Below are 24224 nucleotides of genomic sequence, written 5' to 3' on the forward strand. Positions count from 1 at the left end.
TGGGCTCCTCTTTCCAGCAGCACCACTTCTGAGGCTGTAATGCATGGTTGGCCTTTCCCCCATCCCAGAGCTCTGGTGTCCTTGCAGCTGTCGATGCCACCGTCAACGAGGCCCTGGCAGGAAGATTTCACATCTCCGCGTTCCCTACACTGAAGTATTTCAAGAACGGCGAGCAGCAGGCTGTACCCACACTCAGGACAAAGAAGAAGTTTATTGAGTGGATGCAGAAGTAAGTGTTTTGGCTTTGATAGTGTGACCTAGCTAACTAGCTGCCAGGCCCTGGAGACTCGAGGAAGAGAAGTTGTCTTAGCTGTGAAGAGAGACCATGACCATAAAGGAAAACATTTAATTGGGGCTGGCTTGCAGTTTCAGAGGTTTAGTCCATTATCATCATGGTGGGGAGCGTGACACCGTGCAGGCAGACATGGTGCTGGAGAGGTAGCTGCGAGTTGTGCATCTGGATCAGCAGGAAGAGAGGAGACACTGGGACCCCGACTTAAGCATCTGAAACCTAAAGCCCACCCCCAATGACATAGTTCCTCCAACAAGGCCACAGGTCCTAATCCTATCAAATAATGCCACTCCCTATGAGCCTATGGGGGCTGTTTTCATTCAAACCACCACAGAAGTGAACTTTAAGAAGCCCCATCCTTGAATTGGGGCCCAAGGAGCCAGGAGATTTGACTCCCTCAATCTAAAGTCACCGTGCTGTGCGGGTCCAAAGGCAACAGTTGCCATTCTAGATGGTTCCATTGGCTTCAGTGTTTGCCTTCACTGCCCCAGGGTTCATCATCTATGAATACAGGAAGGGCACACCTGCTTGTCATCACAGAACTGAACTCATTTTGCCCCAGGTTTATCGATAGTCAGCTGGATGTCTTAGACTGCCCTCAGCTTCCAGGAGTCAGGATTCCGCACAAAGATTTCTCTGAGCCCCCAGGCTGTGTGTTAGTTTTCTCGACTCCCATAACAAAGCGTGAGCATCTAGTTGGCATAATGTCAGAGGTTTATTGGTTTTTAGCTTTCTGGAAGCCAGAAGTGGCAATTCAAGATGTTGGTGGGGTTGGTTATTTGGAGGCCTTTCCTGGGCTCTAGGTATCTGTTGCTGTGATAAAATATCTCAACAAGAGCAGCTTTGCGGGAGAAAGAGTTTGTTTAGCTTTTCATCCCAGTCCCTCACTGTAGGAAGGTCAAGGTAAGATCTTGAAGCATTGGGATGTATCTCACTCACAGTAAAGAACAGAGAATTCAGGCATGCCTCCCTTCCTCTGCTTTGTACAGTCTAGGGCCCAACACCAAGGAATAGTGCTGACGTGGGTCCTCCCACATCCACCAGAGTGATCAGGACAATCCCACAGACACACCCACAGGCCAGCCTGATAGACTGTCCCTTGTTGAGACTCTTCCCAGGTGATTCTGTGTTGTGACAAGTTGACAAAGCTCATCATGGTAGTGGCCATGTCTTCACATATGTCTTTCCTTCTGTGTGTGGCACTGTGACCTCACCTCCACATACAAGACCACCAGTCCCACTGTATGAAGGACCCATTGTAGTGACTTCATCTTAGTACCTCCAGATACGGTTACCATCTGGGGTCCTGGGGCATAAGGACTTCTATGTGTGAATCTGCAGGACACAACGTAGCCCATTCCACTTGCAAATACAGACAGCCTGAGAGGTTCTGCCATAGCTGACCCAAAGACCCAGAGGAATTTGAGCCTCAGTTCTCAGTATTCCCTTCTGTGAGTGGAGGAGGTTGGCCTGTGACGTTGATGCCCCAGCCTGGAGAAGCCTCCAGCCATGCTAGAGAAACAATAGCTATTATCACAACAGCGTTGCCACAGCCTGGCCCTGCCTGCTGCTGCTGCACACCAGTGTCCATACACAATTATAATTTTTGAGGCTGTGTCCTCATTTCAGCAAAAGGAGGGAAACGAAAGTGAAAGAAGCCATATCCTGGCCTTCACAGAGGTAATGATGCCCGTGTGTAAGGCAAGACTCCAAAGTCCCAGAGCAACAAGGAAGGCAGACAGAATGGCAGCAGCTAGATCGGGGTCCTTTTCTTACAGCATCGCTCCTCGAACCTGGATGTGCGTTCAGTACACACCAGGTGTGGCAAGTATCTGCAGAGACATGCAGATTCTGAAACTCGTGTTCCTGAGCGTGGACACAGTGGCCATGAGTGGGTCTCCCTGCCATGGCGTTTGGAGAAACCCCGGTGTATGTACTAGGAGTGAAGATGGTATGAGGCCCAGGAGATGCCTCTTGCAAGGGAAAGGAAGTGGCCAGGTTCCACCCTCAGCTGCTCCCATTTTTATCTGCTCCCCAAAAGGAGCCTGAGTAGCCACGCCTCCACTCTCGAGGGTTCTAAGAGAGACAAAGTGTTCCGTTTCCCCTCTGGTTTCTGAAGCAGGGGACTTACCCTGCCTGCTGTCTCAGTCTCACTAGGAAGGCGGTGTCCGCACCTGGTAGGTAAGGGTTCTGCTCCTGAACCAAATCCCAGCCATGTTTAATTGTGCCTCTCTTCATCCATAAATCCTCCCGAGGCCAGAATTTTTATTCCTGTTTCATTGAGAAGACATTTAAGTTCAGAGAGGTTAGGATCACCACCCAGAGACAAGCAATAGCTCTTTGAGGCATTTAGAAGAGAGCGTTCTGGTGTTGGACAGCAGAGGAGTCTGGGATGAAAGGTGGAGGTCTCATTCAGAAGCAGGGCAAGAAGACAGCACCAGGCAAGGTGCATGATACTTACTTACCCTGCTGGGTGGCCAAGCCCTGGGTTGCTGAGATGTGTCCACAAGCGAAACATCATTCAGGGAGCGGGCAAGCAGAAAAGACAAGTTGGTACTGTCAACCATGTGGCCATATGTTTTTTCTCTCCAGTCCCTCTGCCTCCCCCAGTTCTCCATGCTGGCAAGGCACCCCTGTGCTGGTGACAAGACCCAACCCTTCCCTTTTCTTTATGCTTAAAGAAAAATCACATGTCCCAAGTCTGGGTGGGTTTGAGGTCACAGTGGGGCATCCGGCTGGAGGCAGGCTCAGAGGAGAGAGAAAGTTCATGGTTACCACAGCCGCAGAAGCCACTGAAGAGCCTCACATAAGGTCTCGTGAGAATTGCAGAGGCTTGGAGTAGAACTGGAGGAAGAGAAAGCCATGGGAGACATGGGACACTGAAGTTAGGAAGTGCTATTAGAAGGTTTGTGAAAAGTGACAGATCACAGAGGCCCCACGGTTCTCTGAACTGAATTCTAGGTTGACGGTACAGGGTTGTGGAAGTGTAGCAGGAGGGGGAGTATATGGCTGCTTGGTATAGCCTTCCTTGCCAAGAGACACGGGGTTGCAAAGAGGGGACACAAGGATGGCAGAGGCTTCTGAAAGACCTGGGAGCTGGATGTGTTGGCATTTGACTGTTACCCCAGCACTTAGAGTGCTAAGTCCAGAAAATTACAAGTTCTAGGCCAGCTGCATGACAAGATGTTGTCTCTAAAATAAATAAACAAATCAGACTCAGCATTAGTCAGCTTTCCCTTACTGTACCGAATACCTGAGATGATTGACTTCAAAGAGAAAAGTTTGTTTTGCCTCAGTTTGGTTAGTGTCCTTTTATGGTTACTTGGTAGTGATCTTAGACAGACCTCCCACGACATCCCACCTTGGTTTCCGCTACCTCCCAACAGTGCCACTCTGAAAACACAGAGGATTTTGGGGGACAGATCCGAACTACAGCAGGCTTTATCCTGTGTGAGGCAGGATGGGATGGGAGACCAGTGGGCAATCAGAAACTAGAAGTCAGTTAACATGTATCCAGTGCCTGCGGTTTCTTAGCACTCCTAGCTTCTCTAGGCTGGGCCAAGCAGGAGCTTCACATACACTCCCTGTGTCGCTTCTACCCCAGGTACCACTGCCCCATGTAACAGAAAAGCAAATGGAGACTCAGGTTTGGTCACATTCTGTAAAGTCACAGGTCTTGCAAGTAATCTGGATTGGAGCCCAGGCCTCCCTCACTGCTTGGCTGGCACTCTCTCTGCCAGAACAAACACTTCAAAGAAGATGATGGAAGGAGCCAGGGAGCCAGGTGGAGGAGGTTCTGTGTCTTCTGAAGGCATGGTGACCCACACCTGGAGGGGGTGCCAGGTTCAAATGGGCCCAGGTCTCCCACCTCTTCATAGATGGTGCAGATTTGTTGGTGTTGAAGCCAGTGTTTTAAAATGAAATCCCAGAAGAAACGCAAAGTTGTTTATTCGTTTGTGTTCCACAGTGGCTGGGTGTGGGGTGGGGTTTGCGCCTGCCTGTCAGCCGTTCCTCATGCCTGCCCTTCCCCCCAACTTCCACAGCCCTGAGGCTCCCCCACCTCCAGAGCCCACGTGGGAAGAGCAACAGACAAGTGTGTTACATCTGATGGGGGATAACTTCCGGGATACCCTGAAGAAGAAGAAGCACACTTTGGTCATGTTCTACGCGCCTTGTGAGTAGCTTGTGTCCGTGAGGAGGGAGGAGAGAGGGCTTGGCGCCACCACATCAGAAAGAGCGCCTACCCCAGATACCAGTGCAGCTCCTGGTCAACCCTGAAACTGTGTGCCTGAAGCAGGACTCCCATCTCCACACAGGCTGAGAAGGCCTGAAAACTTCATTGCTTCCTTCTGTCAGCCCCCATCAGGTTTTTGTCTTCACTGGGGAGGTCTTTCTCTGCTCAGGCTCACAGACTCTGTGGTGGGAACCAGCTTCCTAGGTCTCCCAGAGTCTCTGGATTTTTCTGTCAGCCGTTCTTTTTTTTTTTTTTTAAAAAAAAAAAAAAGATTTATTTTTTTTATTTTATGTGCATTGGTGTTTTGCTTACATGTATGTCTGTGTGAAGGCATAGGGTCTCCAGAACTGAAGTAACAGTAAGCTGCCATGTGGGTGCTGGGAATTGAACCTAGGTCATCTGGAAGAGCAGCCGGTGCTCTTAACCACTGAGCCATCTCTCGAACCCCAGTCTCCAGGTTTTTCAATGCTGCCTGTGCTCCCCTATTTGTGCCCCCTCCCACTGAAGACACACCACACACACCATACACACGTACTCAATTCCTCCCTCCTTCTCCTCTGCTCCTGTTCTTTCTCCTGGTACTGACCTTGTCTTCAGAGCCTTAGGACTCCCACTGACCTTTTGTAAAGGCTTTGATCTATTCTTGAGTCTGACACCATAGTACAGGGAAGGCAGATTCACCTGCAAGCCCCATGATTCTCATTTTAATCCGAGTACAAGTTGAGGAAGTGACATGTCTGCTAACAGGGGTGTTTGTGACCTCGGGTTCTCGTGCATTCCCGTTTTGAGGTTGTTAATTGACACTTAGAGGGAAAGCGTCTTAGCGTGTCCCACTCTTCTCCTGCCCTTCTCTCTCTCCCCCAGGTTACAGCTCAGCTTAATGGAGTGAGGATAATAAAAGTCTCTGTCTACAGGGAAGCTAGGCACTCAGTCTAGTCGTAAACCCACTCAGTTGTGGCAGGCCCTCCTGTTTGCTCTGCTCCCGACCCCACTGTTCAGTGTCAGTAGCCTGCAATGGCTCTTATAGTCACTGTCACTGTCTCTGTCTGAGAGGCCCTCGTCGATCATGGCTTCAGACCCCATCCCTCCAGCAGCCAGCACACCCGGGCATCCTCCCTCCCCTTCAACCTTGACCTCTTCTCTGGTTTGCTCTCAAAGGCCCTTACTGAGTTCCTCAAAGACCTTGCCTGCTCCTTCAGAGCAGAAGAGGTTGGAGGGCCGAGACCGGGATTTTTATGACTTGCTCTAGGCTTTGTGGCAAGTCCATGGCAGGCTCTTCCTGCAGCCCAGGCAGCTCTGTCTTTTGCCACAGGCACAGTTCATCAAGAGTGATCTCTGTGAGCAGCCAGTAAGACAACAGACAGCTCAGTGACCAGCCACCAAGTAAACTTCACATAGACTAGACACAGTGCTTCCCCAGAAATGCCCCCTCTCTGAGGGACCCTCCGGGAGACTCAAAGTTCTTATTGGCTTCTAGAGGTTTCTGTGTCCCCAGGGATCCTCCCATGCTAGCCAATTGAGACTAGTCTGCCTCCCTTCTCCAGTCTGCACCCTGGATATAAAGGAAGGAGCCTTATCCTTGCCTGGCCTCAGGGGTTCCCAGTCTTCTCTGAGAGAAGTCTTCCATGCCAGTTCATGGCCACAGCAGTGCCGTGGAATGATTCTGCTGCTGCTGAAGGTCTTAGTCCTTAGAGCTCCCATCTTCTACTAGTTTCCTGTCTTCGGATCTTGCCCCAGCATTCCCCGGAGCTACATTGCAGGGAGAGGGAGCTGTGCGGAATCTTAATGACAAGTCTGTCTTTCTGTGCGTTGTGATGGTAATATACGTACAATATACTTACTTGTAAGCTACACACACACACACACACACACACACACACGTTTATATATAAAGACTCTAAATACTGCAGAAATGCCAAGTACCAGATAAAATTTTCAAGTAAGAAGGCTGGCCTATCCCATCCGGCCTCCCTGCCACTGCCCTCCTCCCCCAGGTCTGCCTCCCCAGGCCTCTCTTTACTCCCCGCTTCTCTTTATGCCCACACCATCCCGCGTGATCTGCTCATGGGAACTGCCCTTCCTGGACCGACTCAGCTCATTCTCTAGTCCCCTGGCTTTGCCTCTGTCCTCCATTTCAGGAGGCCTAATGGGTTTCCTACTTTATAGAAGTGATGCTTTTTTTTTCTCCCCCAAATTAGAAGAAGCCATGGCACACTCTGGTCCCCCTCTACCTCTTAGACACATCCCATGCACTTTCTGGCCCAGCCACCCCACCAGTTATTCATCTGCCGTGCACTCTTTAGCTAATGAGAAAATGAGATGCGAGAAGCCATGCATCTGAGGCCTTGATATTTTAAAATCGATGGCGTAGGAACTCGCGCTAGACTGACAGTTGGCTTTTATGCTTTCAATAAGTGGAGGTTAAAAAGGGAAAATTAATAATGAAACCGGATTGTGAGACCTGGGGTAGATTATTTTCAGCCCACCCTGTAAGCGTGCTATTAGTAGGCCTATGCCCTTCACAGGGCCTGTGGCTGCCCACGAGATGAGTCTACCAATAGACTGTGCTCTTTAAATGTTTTGCAATTATGTAATATCACTCCTCTGTACTATGGCATTTGCATGAATTTGACTCTGTGTCTCTGTTAGGCCAAATTAATGGTGTTACTTAGAATTGCCATTTTAGGTAGCTGAGAAGTCATCTGTCCGTTAGCTGCCACATGGGCTCATTTATTCCGAATTAACCCATTGTCATCCCGGGTCTCTCTTCTGTTCCTGCATCAGATGTTGGGAAATCCCCGAGTCTGTCCTCCCTCATCCCCCCTCTATTCTGGGGACAGCTGGCTGCTCCCCAAGTCTGGCCATATGGGTGGTCCCACCCATCTCAGGAACCAACTCAAATGCTAAACTCAGATTAAATTTGTAGCTCAGCCTTAATTTAGTTTCACAAAAACCCTTTGAAATGCCAGTCGTTATTATCTCATTCTCAAGAGGAGAAAGCAGAAGAGCAGAGCCATTTTCATTCCCACAGAGTCCGCTCTGTCCACCTCCCGAAGTGGAGCGCACAGGCCTTTGTCAGGAAGCTGACGCTGGACCCAGGTCTCCCAGCAGGCCTGTGGCCCCTCCCACTGGTGTCCATCGGAATTGATTACTGCCACAGTCAGGGTCAGAGCTGTCTATCCATGGCAGTTCTGTTCACTCATATCTGCCGAATGAATGTGAGAAAGGGCGGGTTTGGGTTCTTATCCATTCACCCAGTGTGGCCTGTGGCTTCCCCAGCTTCCATGACCAGAGCAGAAAATGGCTCACAGATAAGTTCCTGTACTACTATCCAGCAGGCGGGCTCAGAGTGATGATAGGCAAGGAACAACCATAAGTGGAATGCACAGCCCTTGCTCCACTCCCTGGGCCTCTGCCCTGGGGCGAGAACTGGGGAGCTGATGATGCAGTAGCCCCTCTTCCTTCCAGCCTCACTCGAGTGTGTCCACTGTTGCCTTCAAGATTAAGATTGTAGAAAGGGGCAGAGGGTGTTGAAGGGGAGGAGGCTATTAGTAATGCCAGGAGCCTTGGAAACTTGGCAGAGTTGCTGCCTCCGACCCCATCTTTCCAGTGCCACTTCCTCAGGAGAGGTGACCCGCCATCATCGTAAGGGCAAGAGAGCAGCATGGTAGACTTGAGGGGTCCTGAGCACACGCGGTCCTCTCCAAGTCCCTCTGCACTGTGGCTCCAGCTCCAGGGGTCTCCAGGGCAGTCTCTGCAGACCTCCTGTTAGGCCAGATGGCAGGTGACGAATTCCAAGACAGGAGTGTCCCCAGACTCAATGGCATTGACTCCTGCAAAGCCCCATGCCCACCGACAAGATATGGGAGACATTTGAATGTCAAGGTTAACAAATGAACCCTGACAGGGTGAGTAGGATGTGGGGCTCCGGGAAAGGACTATCCGGAGTTCCAGAGTGGCCCCAGCTCTGCCAATCTTAAGACATGTGTGACACTCTGTCCCTTCTCGCCCAGGGTGCCCACACTGTAAGAAGGCCATCCCTCACTTCACTGCCACAGCTGATGCCTTCAAAGATGACCGCAAGGTAAGGGTACCCCCCCCCCACTCTCGTTCCGTCCCCAATTTGCCTTGCACTGATTCCTACACCTGCTCTGCTGATTACATTCCCTGACCTTGTGTGCGGTTCCGCCCAGACCTGCGAGCGGGGTCATTCTCAGAAGCAGGACATCCTTTCTCTTCGCCAGGCAGACAGAATGGATTTCTGCTGCAAAACCAACTGGAGGTATAAACCGAAGCCTAGCAGCCCTTCTGTGGAAGAGGGGGTGTAAAAGGAGCCATGTGTTCATTTTTCTTTAGTGCTCAAACATTTTTACAGTAGGATCGTAGTCATGCGTTACTTAGATAATTAAAAATACAAATAAGAACCCCCACAAAAGTCAAATGGAGGAGGCTGCAGTGGGGGAGAACCAGACCGTGCCGGAGGATCCTCGTCCTGCCTGAGCTAAAGGCTCCTGCAACTACCAGCTGACGGAGCATAAAATTAACAAACTGGAGCTGCAGAGTGGATTAAGGAGTGGGTGCCAGGCCTGTTCCTGCAGCAGGGAACAGAGCCACCACTGGCAAGGGTGGCTATGTGGCCCCTGAAGCAGGGATAGACCCCAGAATTCAGGAAATCCTCTCAACCTCCAGTCCTCAAGTTCCTTTCTCCTAGGTTTTTGTTGTTTATTGGGGGCAGGGTTGAAGGCTGAACTCTTGCTAGGCAAGCAATCTCCCACTGAACTATATCCCCAGCCCTTGATGTCTCTTCTCATCTTATCCATCTGGGGACTGGTAGAGATGGTTGCAAGGATGGTTCCCAGCCCTTAGACTCAGTCACACCAGGCCTCGCTGGGTTTATATGGGGACTTACACACACACACACACGCTGGACCCAGAGTCATGGCGCTGCTGTGACGGCTCCCCATTTCTGTGTAAAATCCTTCAGCTGCTCCAGGCACAGGCTAAGCAGATTTCCCACAATAAATAGGCTGATCCAGAAGAGCAGGTGACGCAGCACAGGTGAGCAGACAGCTCACTGTCCTGGGGATGGTGAGGGTTTGGCCAAGGCAAATGGAAGGTAGGCCTGCAGGTCCCTTCAGGATGATGGAGGCGGAGATACAGGGGCTAGGACACCTCGGTGCACCCTGAGGGGGCAGCAGAGAAAGTGGGGTGAGAACAGTCTAGGAAGACAGGCCGAGAGCAGGCACATGTCTGGGGAGTGAGGTCCTGAAGGACAAGATTCCTACTTAGACTTTGGGACCCTTTCCTGTATTCAGAGTCTGACTGTTTCCCATAAACCCTGTCTGTGTCCATGAGGTTCCCCCTCACTCTTCCAGGAGGGAGTATAAGGACCTCTCATCCCTTTCTTCTTCTTTTTTTTTCTCCCCCCCCCCTTTTTGCATACCACTTAACCTAGTGGTTGCTTCTGCACTGAGAGCTCCAATGATGTCCACCATAGCATGCCTGCCTACCTCGACACCGTACTAGATGTCACTCCAAGTCATGATCATTGTTGCTCCAAGTCCATCCCCTGTGCCAGAGTACTGAGGGCTCCAGGCGAATTGGAGAATGAGTAAAGTCGGTGGCCTCCCTACCCTGAGGCTGCCCAGGTGTCTGTATGCGCTAAGAGATCCTCGAAGGGATTCTGAGCCCTCTCTGATGCCCGGAGCTTAAACTGGCTCTTCTGGTACATACGGTGTAGTGGGCAGGGTTGGGGGAGTTCTGCTAAGGGACCAAGGTGACCAGAAAAGACTTGCAGTATGGCCCACGTTGCCATGACATCTGTTTTTCTATTCGACCACTGCTAGGGCCTTCTGAAGCTAGGCCCGTCCGGTCCACATAGGCCACCTAGAGCCGGCCTCTGTCCTCCCCATTCACTCTGGTGTACAAGTCCCATTTCCTGCATCTCTCCTCAGTACTGATCATCTTTGCCTCATCATCTGACAGAGGCTAGCCCTTCTCTGGGTTCACAGCCTCACCCTACTCCTTCTGCCCCTCCTTCCAACCTCCTTCATTCCATGCCTCAGTTTGTCTCTCTGAGAGGCTGACTCACCTGAGGTTTCTAGCATACTCAGCAGCAATGATAACAGCTCCCAGAGTCGGCGTGTGGCCTGGGAACTAAGGTGCCCGTTCTGTGCCTGCCTAAAGCAGGGTGCCATACTTTAACCCTCAGATGGAAGGCTATGGAGCATGCTTCCAGAAATTGGTGACTTATACAAGCTGGCCCTTACGCTGGGCATACACTGGTGTTTGGGGACCATTGGCTCATCCCATTTGCTTTTATTTTGGAGGGACTGTGGCCTAGAAAGGAGCTATGTCCTTTGCGCAAGGATGCCCTTCGGGCTATTGCTAGCCAGAGCTGGGTCTCCTGACTCCCTGTTCTCCCTCACACCCTTGCTGCCACCTCTCAGCTGGAATTGTATTTTGCTTCCCACCCAACAGCCAGTCTCCGTTCCTTCCCCAATCAATATGCAGTTGGGTTTTCACTTCCATTTTCATAGCCAAAGTCAATATTAGCTCCTGCAGAGATTTATTTTACTGAATCAATAAAGCTGTGTGAGGCAGCTCATGTTTTAGCCAGGGAGCCTAAATCCCCTCCCGGGAGCTTAGTTGGGGACCTTATCAGTTGACACGCTGGTGGAGAAGGGCTGCAGACCGTGAGTGTTGGAATAGATGGTATTTTTGAATGGCCCAGAGGACAGGGACCCATGGTGGTAGGCAGGTGGACCAGAGCAGAGGCTAGGGACTGCTGAACTGGCTGGGAGGGGCTCACCTCTCACTGTGCTTTAAAGTATGCCCAGTTTGGGCATGGGGGTAGGGCCAGTGAAAGTGTGAAGGTCATTCCAAGGGAGGTCACACGGCTGCTGGAGCCCGGCTCTGACTGGCACATGTCACCACTCTGACCTGGACACTAGTGAGCACTCCTGTCCATCTGGAGTGAAAGCTCCTTAGCACAGGAACCGCAATTGTTCTAGAACTCCCGAAAGTCTTGCTGCTTTAGACCCCCGTGAATGCTGACTAAATGGCAGAATGCTAATGAGAATGATGGAGGCTTTTATCCCCTGATCAGCAAGGAGTCATGTGGTCCTCGCAGAAGCTTGATGGATTAGCTATTACTGTAGTCCTCATTTTACTGGTATGGAGTCTAAAGTCCACGAGGGGTCGAATGGGAGCCCCGAAACAAGCTCCTTTGCTGGGAAGGAGCCGCATCAGAATCTGAACACAAACACTGCCAGTCGGTGTTTCCTGAAAGCCGGCCCTGTGCTGGCTGGGACTCCTGTGAGGGGCGTGTATTTGGGAGGGAGGAGATCTCAGGAAGTACCACAGAAGGTTGAGAACGTGAGATGGAAGGGGAAGAAGCCACAGGAGGGATGACATGGGCAGATGACTGTGGGTGGCTGAGTCTCTGTCCCTTGGGAGACCTCCTAGGACGTGAGCCACAGAGTTGCTCAAGGTCCTTGAAGCCAGGGTCCTGTCCTTGACCCCTTACTCTTTATTACCCTTAGTTCTGCAAGTTGAGGGCTTGGTGGAGTTGTTAGGTCAGACTTTAGGTACCGGGACAAATCCTTGACTGAGGATTCTTCAGGACACGATCACAGAGCCCAGGAATCCATGGTAGCTACAGGCTAACAAGGCTAGAGGCTGTAGATGCGTTGAATGCAGGTGACCAGTGGAGATCACAAGTAGGTCCTAATGGGGCAGGAGTTGAGGCAGGTAAGATGGGAGCTCTGAGAACAGGGTCTTTTTGAAGAATGCCAGCCACACTTGTCTTCTATAGACACCGAGCATGGATTCCATTTGTAGCTAAAAGCCACATTCCGAGTTCGTGTCCGACAGCTAGGGTGAAGGATTCACAAGTATACATTTTTAATTTAGCAGATTTATAAAACCATACACTACATCTCCAACAGCTCCAGGGCATGTATACAAATTGAATTCATAATTTAAAGTGGATGCAGGGAGTGCAGCGGCCCAGAGCAGTGTTCATCAAACCCTGAGCGGAGAAGCGGTGGCCCCTGGGCCAGGGCTGGCTGCTGCGGGCCCTGTGCTGCTGGCCATGTGGAGCTGGACGTGCTTGTCCTGGAGAAGAACACCCTGCACTTGGGTGACCACAGAAGCATCTGCCTCTTGTTTCTAAATAATTCAGAACACAATTTAGAAAACAAGCGGAGTTCTCAGGAACCCACTGCGGCCAGATGCTGGCCTAAGCGAATTGAGCTCATTGTGGGTGCTGGTGAAGGGTAGGGTTAACCTCCCAGAAGGAGACAGATGCTCGCCCGCTCAGCCAGTCGCTGCCTGTGGGAACGCAGGGCAAGTACCATCCAATCTTTTGATGTTTATAGAGGAGCTTGAAGCCAAGTTTTTATATTAAATCTTCTGGCTCCTTCCACATTGGCAGCTAATTCAAATTTATTTTCTTTTTAAGTTCTATGTGGGCCAAATAGAACGGGCCTGAGAGCCAGCTATGGATTGTGTTCAGTGAGTTTGCAAACTTCGCTGCAAAAGTCTTGTTGCCTAAAACAATCAGGCTGACGATGCAAAGGGAAGCCTGAGGTAAGGGAGCGCAGGGTGGTGCTCTAGAGGCAGGTGAGCAATTCTGTACCCTCCTGCTTACTTTAGCTGTCAATTCAGAGGGCAGTAGCCACTTGCCTAGGCACATAGTCAGTGACCAGTAGCCATGACCGCTGTGGCCCACAGAGCTGTTTTCCATGGAAAGAGACCCCTGCCTGGTGTGATGAGCCAGCAGGCAGAACTGTGAACCGTGGTTTATCAACAGTCTTTGAACCGTCTCAGAGATGTCAGCAGAGCAGACAGCAGGCTCTAAAATGATCTCGTTTGTTACATAGCAGGTGCTTAGTGGCTGGACTTTGTCAAGGTCACCTGTGTGCATCTGATCACACACACACACACACACACACACACACACACAGCATCTGGAACTGCTTGGCCCATAAGATGAAGACTCGCTTGCCATCCAAGCCTGCCATTCCGCTTTCCAGAGATGTTGCTTTGTGTATCGCCTCTAGCTGATTCTGTCTCCTCCTTCTCCAGTGTGTGGCCTTGAGCAAAATAAACTCCGCCCCACCCAACATACACACAACTTCTATTCTATACTCTCTTACTTTGAAAGGAAAATAAGGAAAAGATGCCTGGCACATGCAGCTTGCTAGGTGGACAAGAAGAGGCCAGAGTCCGCTTGAAGAACTTTCTTACCACAACCCAATTCCCATAGTGAGACTGAACTCCATAACAGTTCCGGGATGTATCCCCTTGGCATTCTCCATCCTTAGGACTTGGCTTGGATGGTGAATGTTGCAGAGTGCCTTTGGTCCGCTGACACACTGGGCCACCCCCACGATAGGTCAGATCACACAAGGTTGAGAATGTTCCTTATCTGATGTCCTACCCAGGCACTCGGCTCCTGGCAGGGGCAGTGTATGGGTGTGGGGTCGACACTTGCTAACCACTGGTCATGTGGTGCTGACAGGCCTCATTTGAATCCTCTCAGTCTTTGTGACATCCTGATGACTTCAGTTTGGTCATGATCCGAGGAAATTAAGGTACCAAGTGGCTAGTTAACTTTCCATGAGTCTTAATGTGCCAGCAAGAAGATTTACCCTTAGAAAACCGGGCAGCGACAGTGTCTTCTCAGTCCAGCGCTGCCCCTGGCAGACATGGCGACTGGAGACATCCCTGCTGACCCTCCCCGCCTCACCCCTTAGATTGCCTGTGCTGCTGTGGACTGTGTCAAGGACGGGAATCAGGACCTGTGCCAGCAGGAGGCCGTGAAGGCCTACCCCACTTTCCACTACTACCACTACGGGAAACTTGTAGAAAAGTACGAAAGTGATCGCACGGTGAGTGAAGTGGCCCCAGAAGTAGCCACTGCAGAGGGCGGGGAAGGGAGGTGGACAGGAGCCCCAGCCGTCAGCTAGGACACCCATGCTTACAGTATGGGACACATCTTCACCCTGCTGGGAACCTGTGGGTTATGTCACAGCCAACAGTGCCTCCTGGTGGATCTGCCCAGGAGTTGGTGGGGGTAGAGAGGGCAGGAAGGTGTGCATCGCTCAGGAGTTTAAGTCTGTCTTTTTTTTTCTCCCTTCCTACCCTGCAGGAATTGGGATTCACTAGTTTCATCCGAACCCTCAGGGAGGGAGACCTCAAGAGACTAGAGAAGAGGAGGGAGGAGCTGTAACCCGCCTCCTCCAAGAGAGCCCTTCCTTTACACTGTGAATGATGCCTATTTTGTTCTTTCTGAATTTCCATGTGTTCTGAAGACAAAGTTTTTTATAGTCACTTACGACCTTTTGTACAATTTTGAAATAAAATTAAACCATTTATTCAGTGGTAGAGCTTATTTTTCACAGGGCCTGTACTAACAGGATCATGTGAGATGGAGACCTGTTCTCTACCCTCCCTGAGAGGCGGGGTCCATCCAGCACCACCTGCATTAAGGTCCTGGGAGGTGGTGAGGATATGGGGTCCCAGTCCCATCAGCCACTAGAGAGCAAACAGCGAGACCACAAGGCACTGGCGGCAGCCTGCTCCACAATGAGAACAAATACACTACTTTGCTATTTTTTCCTTTGCTGCCAGTGCTTTTGGTGTCGTGTATAAAAAACATTGTCAGATTTCGTGTCTTCCCCCATATGTGTTCATCTGAGTTCCATAGTTTTAATCTTTAGAGGGTGTTGTCCATTTTTAGTTAATTTTTGCATGTCCTGAAAGCATCCTGCTTTATTTTGCTTGTGGATAATGCAGTTTTTCCAGGACCCTTTGTTGAAAATATCAAAGTTTTCAGGTGGCCCTGACAGCCCAGTTGAAAACCACTTGGCTGTATACGTGGGCTTTCTTTTCTGTTCCTTTCCCCCATATGCTGTCTTTATGCCAGTGCTTCCCTGTCTCCCTGTAGTTTTGTAAACTTTGAAGTCACAAGGCCTTCGCCTTTATTCTTCCTAGGATGGTTGTGGTTGTTGGGGCTACTTTGGAATTCTGTGCCGATTGCCATTTACCATGGGTGTGGATTTGCATAACCCACTACTATCAAAGTACGAACTGAGTTTGTCCTCTGCCAAAATGTCTCAAAATGTCTCTCTCTGCTGCTACTTCTCCCCCTAAAACTATGGCAGCCACTAGCCTGTTTTCCATCTGTAATGTTATCACTTGGAGAATATTACATGACTGAAATCATATACTATGTAATAATCAAGATTGCCCTTTATCATTCTGCATAGTGTCCTTGAGATCCACCAAAGTTGTTGTATAAATAGTTTAGTCTTTTTACTTTTTTTTTTTTTTGGGCCAAGCAACATTCTATTTGAACCATCTTCCTCTTAAGGAATTGTTGTGGGAACCCTTTCCCCCAGAGAGATGTAAACAAGAGTCTGCCCCTTCTTTAAAGGGTACCCATGACAAACCAAAATACTACTCTGCCAAAGTCCAACCTTGGGAACCAGTGAGTGTGTTGGGCTCCTTACAGAGCTCAGTGAGGAGTGGCAAGAGCATGGTGACTCCAAAGCCCCCACATCACAGGAAAGCCTCCAGCATGGGTGATGGCATCTCATAGCTGCATAGATGTAGCCGCCTCCCCATTAACTTCCGTTAGTGTCACCTACACTGTATACTCTAGCACTTCTCTGGACCATGAGGCCACGGAGATTGGGTAGAATTTTATATACTTGGTAGGGAAGTGCGGGAGAGAGCAGCCAGAATCTCAGGTGACCCTCCCTACCTCCTCCTTTCATGAGGGAACCTCAGCAGTCCACAGACCCTATCTTGAGCATTATCGGATTAGACATTGGCGTTTTGCATGCTGTGATCAAGAGTCATAAACAGTAGCCTAGTACTCCATGAGAGGGCCTCCATCAAGCTTCTTAGGCATTGTTGCTATCTCATCTCACATAAAGGGTAAGTACAGTATAATAAGAATAAGGTGTATTGAGAGAGTAGCAGAACCAGTCAAATAACTTATTATAGTATGTTGCTATGACTACTTTATTCTTAGTCCCATATTATACCTAATTTGTAAATTAAATTTTCCTAACTGTGTTGGCTATTCTTGGTTGTCAACTGTCTACTTCTGGAATTAACTAAAACCCAAATTACTGGATATGCCCGTGAAGGATATTTTTCTTAGTTCAATCACCCACTTTTAATCTGGATCTTTGAGGTAGAAAGATAAACCTTTAATCCAGATCGCTTGAGGTGGGAAGATCCACCTTTAATATGGACCACACCTACTGGCAACCCATATAAAGGACATGGCAGAAGGAAGTTTGGTCTTTGCCTTCATCTCTAGTGCTTGCTAGCAAGTTCATTCCTTTACTGGCATTAGAGCCTACTTCTTAAGGGTTTTGACATATACTGAAGACCAGCTGAGACATCCAGCCTCGTGAGTTGAACTACTACTGGATTCTTGGACATTCTATTCATAGATAACCATTGTTGGGTTAACCTGTAAGTCATTCCAATAAGTTCCTTTCATACACACGTGTGAGTGCACACACACACACACACACACACACACACGTGCACACGTGTGCGTAGAGAGAGAGATTCATTCTATAAGTTCTGTTACTCCAGAGAACCCTGACTAATACACTCAGGTATGTATGTAGGAAACAAATATGTAATATTCTGTATCAGATATTCACAGCACATATGTAAGATTCTGTATCATATTCAGGACACACATATCTATACATATATATGGGTATGTCCTGAATACCTGATACGTATGTGTGTGAATGTATACACATATAAAAAATATCTCTAGTTATTACCAAATGTAGAACCATGTATCTATGTATACTATATATACTATAATAATGCAGAACCATATGTGTATATATGTTCTGAATTATTTTATATATATATGAGATTCTGTATCTGGTAGTAACTGGAGATCTTACAGCATATACCCTGTGCATAGCTTTATATTATTCCTCCTCCTTGTTAAACACAGGGTCCTGGACATGAGAACATACATGGGACCTAGTCCACACAGAAATAGGATCATGACTATTCTATATTTTATATTTCAGTTAATCTCATATAAGACTATAGGCTCCCTGTCAGCAAAACCTATCAAAAATCTTTGGGCACTGTTTATCAAAGATAAGTCTTTGATAGTTCATTTTCCTGGAATATATTTCTTTAATTGAGTTTTCAAAGTAATGCATGTATTATAAGAAACCTTGAAAAGTACAGAAAAGCATAAAAAATTTTAAGCCATGCATAGCCCCAGTATTCATCAATAGCTATTGAATGTGTTTTGTTGTAGATCAGGTGACTATTTGCTGGTGAGCATTTTCTAGCCATTATAAGATCTTTAGTGGCATCCCTGGATGTCAGCAGATTCTCTGTGGGTAAATATTTACTTGCAAATTCATGCCACTGGCCCTGTGTTACAGTATTTTTTCAGTCATATATAATACTGGGAAGGACATTCCTGGTTGTGTTACTTTACACATTTTCAGAAGGAACTTTCTCAATTAAACCTTATTTGTAAGGTTTATAATCAATCATCTTGTGAGTTTTTATACAAATAGAAATATGTCTATTTGTATCCCTAGTATGTGAAATTTCCTCTCTTTCTAAATACATTAAATTTAGAAATTACAAGCTTTTTTAAAAAAAAATCTTAGCAAGCTTTATTTGGTATATAATTATAAGGCACAATTTAAAATTTTATTTTATATGTGGGAGTGTTTTTTATTCACGTGTGCTGTTTGTTCACCACTTGCTTGCCTGGTGGAGGCAGAAGCCAGAATAAGGTATTAAATTTCCTGGAACTGGAATTATATACAGTTGTGAACCTTCATGTGGGTGCTAGGGATTTCACCTGGGTCTGGTGTGGGAGGTCCTTCTGTATATGTGTTGTTTTTATTGGTTAATGAATTAAGAAGCTGCTTGACCTGTGCTAAGGCAGAGTAGAGCTAGGATGGGGGTGGGGAACTAAACTGAATGCTGGGAGAAAGAAGGTGGAGTCAAGAAAAACCATGTAGCCCTTCCTGAGACAGATGCCAGAGACTGATGGGAAACAGATGCCAAATGCTGGACAGAACTTTACCCGGTAAGTCACAGTCATGTGGTGATACACAGATTAATAGAAATGAGTTAGCCAAACATATAAGAGCTAGCTAGCAATACACTTAAGTGATTGGCCAAGCAGTGATTTAAATAATATAGTTTCTGAGTGGTTATTTTGAGTTTGGGCGGCCAGGACAAACAAGCAGCATCATACAACATGGGTCCTCTGAAAGAACAGTCAGTCAGTACTCTTAACTGCTGAGCCCACTCCACTTACATTTTATCTTGTTTCCCATCTTTATTTTAGCCTACCAAAATGTTTCAAACTCTGTGTGCACCATCCTTTTCTTTTGACTGAAAAGGTCACTTTCCGTCACAAAGTTAAAAGACACATTTTGAAGGACTTCCTCACCCTTGAGGGTCATATCTTGAACTTTTGTCACCGGACACAAGTCTGGCTGCTCACATGATGGTCCAATAAACTCACGACACAAACTCTTGAGACAAGCTGATTAAACCAGGTTCTCAACAACGTGGACTTTGAACAAGAGTTCTCCAACTTCCATTAAACCAGCTTCATTAATCGAATGATTTATGTGGGCAGTGGATGGAGTGTCCCAGACACATGGGTGCCTTCTCACAGTTAGTGGGATAGCTGTAACCTGACAGATGCCTTCTAGTGGGATGAGGCACATTTGGCCTGAACTGCACGGTCACTGTATGCTCCCCACTTCTGCAAAACTCAAATATCAAGAACAAAGGACATTATTTCCTGGACCATTCTTGTTAATAACTCATGTGCAAACATGCAGTCCCAGGTTAGAGAACAACCCTTCCATCTCGTCTCTGCCCACAGATGTTCATGCCCTTCTATCTCAAGCGCTAAGTCCTTGACATTAAAGGAATGGAAGGAAGGGATGCCAACAGCATTGGCAATATCATATTAGATACCAATAGCAGCAGCAGTTAGAAACTCCAGGAGCTAGAAGCTCCCTAGTCACAGAAATGCTTTTTGTGGCTTAATTTCCTGGAGAGAGAGAGTGGCTAACCAACTTTATTCATCTCCCAGGTGTGTGGTTCTTGGTCCTGGGTGTCATTTTACCAAGTATATGGAAGGTGTGTCTGGGCTATTTGCAAAGACTGTGACATTCTCTGTAAGAGACTAGTGAGATATGCCATATCTTAGGAGATTGCCTGGACCCAACCAAGGTTACTGAACATTGAGTGTTTATATATATGGGAGCAAGGCTAGAAAAATACTTAGAAATAAAAAATCAAGAGGGAGACATTTTCTCTAAATTTGGAGCATAATTCTCTAAAACCCTAGAAATACTTTATGATGAAGCAATTATATTGTTTATGATCTATTGTCACTCTTAACTCGCCTGAAAACTGTTTCTAAAGGACGTTCAATAGGATGCTCTAGAAAGCCATTCAGATTATCAGCGCAAGACAGGATCCATGCAGCGCCAAAGATCTCAGCCATAAGACTCAAAAGTAGCGAAACAAGTGATGCTAAGTCCATCTCTATTTGTCTGGATCAGCAAACGAGCATCCTGCTAGCGTTTTGCATGCCGCCACATCCTTCGGTGTTCAGCCTAGCATCCGGGCTGGGAGTCTGCCAAGCAAACATCTCCTCTAACAGAATGTTAGGACTCAGCGGGACCCACACTTTAATTCTTGTCATCTCCTGACTGCCTTCCCATCATCTACTTTCTGCAGAAATTGGTCTGGTTTCAAAATTTTTTAAGTTAAGGAATAAACTAGTGTGTGGTCGCACACTTGGGGCTTATCTGAAGGCAAGCAGACATTTTATTTTCAAAACTGTCTGACTTGTTGGGAAATAAAAGAGGTGTTAGAAGAAGGGAAATTATTGATAATGATAGCTTACAGAATAGGGCTCCTGAAACCAAGCTTCCAGGGTGGGGAGGGGCAGGGCAGGTTTCTGGCATGTACTGAAGATACCGGGATCTGGAATATAACATTTTATTATGCACATATTCAGCCCAGCTTCCATCCCCCTTCCTGCTTTTACATGTACCTAGGAGGACCTCCAGATTCTAAACTTTCTTAGAGCTCTGTGGTATGTGGGCAAGACTGGATTTCTGGTTGGCAGATCTGGTGACTGATTATCCATCCACTCAACTCTTTGGTGAACTTCATCTCTTGGTCCCACTTACAGCAAGTCTGTCAGTTTATATAGTTTGTGTAGGTGGTCCTTCTATCTATGTGTTGCTTGTATTGGTTAATTAATAAAGAAGACTGCTTTGGGCCCTTGATAGGGCAGAACTTAGGTGGGTGGAGAAGATAGAACTGAATTCTGGGAGGAAGAAAGCAGAGTCAGAGAAACCATGGATCTTCCGCCTGAGACGGACACTGGTTAGAACCTTTCCTGGTAAGCCACTGCCACGTGGCAATATACAAATTAATAGAAATGGGTTAAATCAAGATGTGAGAGTTAGCCATTAAGTGGATAGAGCTAATGGGCCAAGCAGTGATTTAATTAATACAATTTCTATGTGGTTATTTCAGGGATAAGCTAGCCGTGCGGCTGGGAAGAACAAGCAGGCCTCTCCCTACAACAGATAGTGATTCCTGAGGCCTGAAGCAATACAGTTTAGGAACCCTTTAAAGAAAAGTGACATACTTCTGGCATGGTGGTGTGTAATCTCAGTACTCAGGAGGTCAAGGCTGGAAGACTTCCATATGTATGAGCATATAGTGAGTACCAAGCCAGCTAGGGCTACAAAATAAGACTATCTCCCAAAAGAAGAAGAAAAGAGCAGGAAAATGATGAGGAAGAGGAGGAGAAGGAAGAGGGAAGATAAAAAAATCAGAAATAACACAAGTATAAATATAAATTTAGAAGGAAAAAACTTGTATGTTAAACACAACACTGACATGTACCTCTAGCAACACAAATGCCAGAAAAAAATAATGCAGTGCTTTTGTGTAGAATTATTTTTCATTGGGGGCTCCCTCTGCCAATCTACCCACACAAAAGAGCTAGCACCCTCTGTGTCCATCTCCATTCCTTTCCTGCTTTATCCAAAGGGTGTGGTATCAGTATCTACTGATCCTATTTGTTTGCTCTTAATCTTTCTCCCCACTAAACTATAAGATTTAGAGGACAAAGACCTTTCTGTCCAGTTTGTTATTTTGCCCTCAAACTCAATGTGGTAAATATCTTACTCCATCACTGTGGGTAGAGAATTGATTCCAAGAGCCATCCCCACCCATAGCGAATACCAAAGTCTTCAGATATTCCAATCACTCACATGAAGGGGCATAGTGTTTGCATTTGGCCTGCCTGCATATTAAACCACCTCCAGATTGCTTATAATACCTACTGCTGTATAAATGCTGAACTCACCACTGAACAAACAATGGCCAAAAGAGTTTATACATGTTCACCACAGGCACAAATTTTTATTTATTTATTTATTTATCATGTATACAATATTCTGTCTGTGTGTCTGCCTGCAGGCCAGAAGAGGGCATCAGATCTTATTTCAGATGGTTGTGAGCCACCATGTGGTTGCTGGGAATTGAACTCAGGACCTTTGGAAGAGCAGGCAGTGCTCTTAACCGCTGAGCCATCTCTCCAGCCCAACAAATTTTTAAAAAATATTTGAGTTCTTGATTCCTTGAGTCCATGGATGTGCAGCCTGAAGACAATGAAGACTTTCTGTACTCAAAGAATGTTATTTCACAAAGTACGTGTAGCCAATGCTCTACCATTTCTTTCGAGTTTTTACTTGTCTCTATTTTTAAAAAATCTCTGTGTGTACTTGTGTGTGTGTGTGTGTGTGTGTGTGTGTGTACATGTGCATGCATGCATGCAGTCCCACACATGCTGTGACATGGCGGTAGGGTCAAATGACAACTCACAAGAATCATTTCTCTTCCTTCCATCATGTAAATTCCCGAGATTAGATCAGGTCACCAAACCTGATGGCAAGCATCTTCATCCACTGAGCCATCTCACCAGCCCAACTTTGTGTTTCTAAAAAAAAGTCATATTCAGGACTAGAAAGTTGGCTCAGTGGTTAAGAACACTGGCTGCTCTTCTAGAGGCCCTGAGTTCAAGTCCCAGCACCCACAAGGTGGCTCACAACCATCTATAGTGGGATCCGATGCCCTCTTCTGGCACAAGGTGTCCAGGTAGATAGAGCACTCATATGCATACAATAAATAAATTCTTTTTTAAAAGTCATATTCACGGTAGAAACTATGGCTCAGCATTAGAACATTTGAGAGAGAAAGGAGGGAGGACCAGAAATCTATTGAAACTTTTTAAAGTGATTGTCTTGAAATGATAAAACAACGAGTGACTTCTTTCTAATTTTCTCGATACTCCAGTCGACATAGGTTACTTTGATAATGCAAGAAAATGAAAATAAGAAATGTTATTAAAAAGACAAGATTTCCTGAGTAAATTGGGAGCATGGGGACCATGGGAGAGGGTAGAAGGAGAGGGGAGAGAAAGGGAGGAGAACAAAGAAAAATGTATAGCTCAATAAAATTAATAAAAAAAATAAATGTTATAATGAAAAGTACACTAGGGTTGAGAAAAATAAGTAGTTGGCAATGTTCAGAGGGACAGGAAAAGATTGGAGGGTACCAAGAGGAGGGATCAGTTACCTTAGTTACTGTTCTTGTTACCATGGCCAAACACCTGACAAGAACCAATGTGAAGAAGAAAGGGCTTACAGTTTGAGAGGATACAGTCCACCGAGGCATAAAGAGAGAGAGAGAGAGAGAGAGAGAGAGAGGGGGGGGGGCACGAATCACAGGGAAGGAAGAATGTAACAATGGAGGAGAATTAAGCTGAAAAAGTAAGATGGACTCGCCCTCATATTTGTCCAAATAGGTGCCCACCTGCAGAGCCCTCTAAGTGCTAGAATATTCCATTGTGAGGAGGCCAAGGGAAGTGTGGGGTGGTCACACTTATACTAGATATTGCTATGTGCTTCTGTTATGTTCCTTTCCAAAGGAATGAAGAAAATCTATATTCTGGAATTTCCCTAAATGCTTTCTTAATTCTAGTTTTTTTTCCAAATCAGCCATCTGAATAGGGATATTCATGACTTGACTTAATTGTGCATCAATTCCATGGATTGATGATTGACCACAACTGAAAATAACAGGACACATTCTTGTGGTCTCAGAGGACTACCTGGCTAATGGAATAATAATGATAATTAGGCTGTGGTGAATCTACCTTCTCACTATGAAATAGAATGCCAAATAGGAGTAGTTAGTATTCATTGAAAGCAGCATGCACATAATCAGATAAAAGAAAAGTACTTAATGAAGGCCCGGAACGCTTAGTGAAAAGTCCTCTAGCATTTATATTTGTAGGACAATAAAATAAAAATGTGAGTTAGTTTTAAAATTCATAGCTTATCTAAAGGAACACCCCAAGAGTTACTGCCTACATATAAAATTACTTCAGAGAACTGCAGACCGTATTATAAAATGGAATGCATTCAAAGCTCCTTTTTATTAGAATATACATTGACATATGAAAGTGCTTTTAATTAGAGATAATTAGAATAATAGTCTATATTTAAAATAATTACATACCGAAAGATGAATATAAAATGATGAGAACTTGGCTGT

At 46.8% G+C, this 24224-nt stretch overlaps 1 protein-coding gene across 3 annotated transcripts in view; it reads left to right on the forward strand.

Annotated features, from left to right (window-relative positions):
- Positions 1-14908, forward strand: part of Pdia5 (protein disulfide isomerase family A member 5) — an 88807-nt gene extending 73899 nt beyond the window's left edge. For all 3 annotated transcript variants that reach the window (XM_087901101.1, XM_087901099.1, XM_087901100.1), the window contains exons 13-17: positions 69-229; positions 4336-4466; positions 8540-8610; positions 14288-14422; positions 14683-14908. In XM_087901101.1, coding sequence (XP_087757227.1) covers positions 69-229; positions 4336-4466; positions 8540-8610; positions 14288-14422; positions 14683-14763 — 579 coding nt within the window. In that variant the 3' untranslated portion in view covers positions 14764-14908. The remainder of the gene's footprint in view (positions 1-68; positions 230-4335; positions 4467-8539; positions 8611-14287; positions 14423-14682) is intronic.
- Positions 14909-24224: the final 9316 nt, after the last annotated feature.

The sequence above is a fragment of the Myodes glareolus genome, chromosome 2 (genome assembly GCF_982192425.1).
Source record: "Myodes glareolus chromosome 2, mMyoGla1.1, whole genome shotgun sequence".
In the NCBI taxonomy this organism is placed as follows: domain Eukaryota; kingdom Metazoa; phylum Chordata; class Mammalia; order Rodentia; family Cricetidae; genus Myodes; species Myodes glareolus.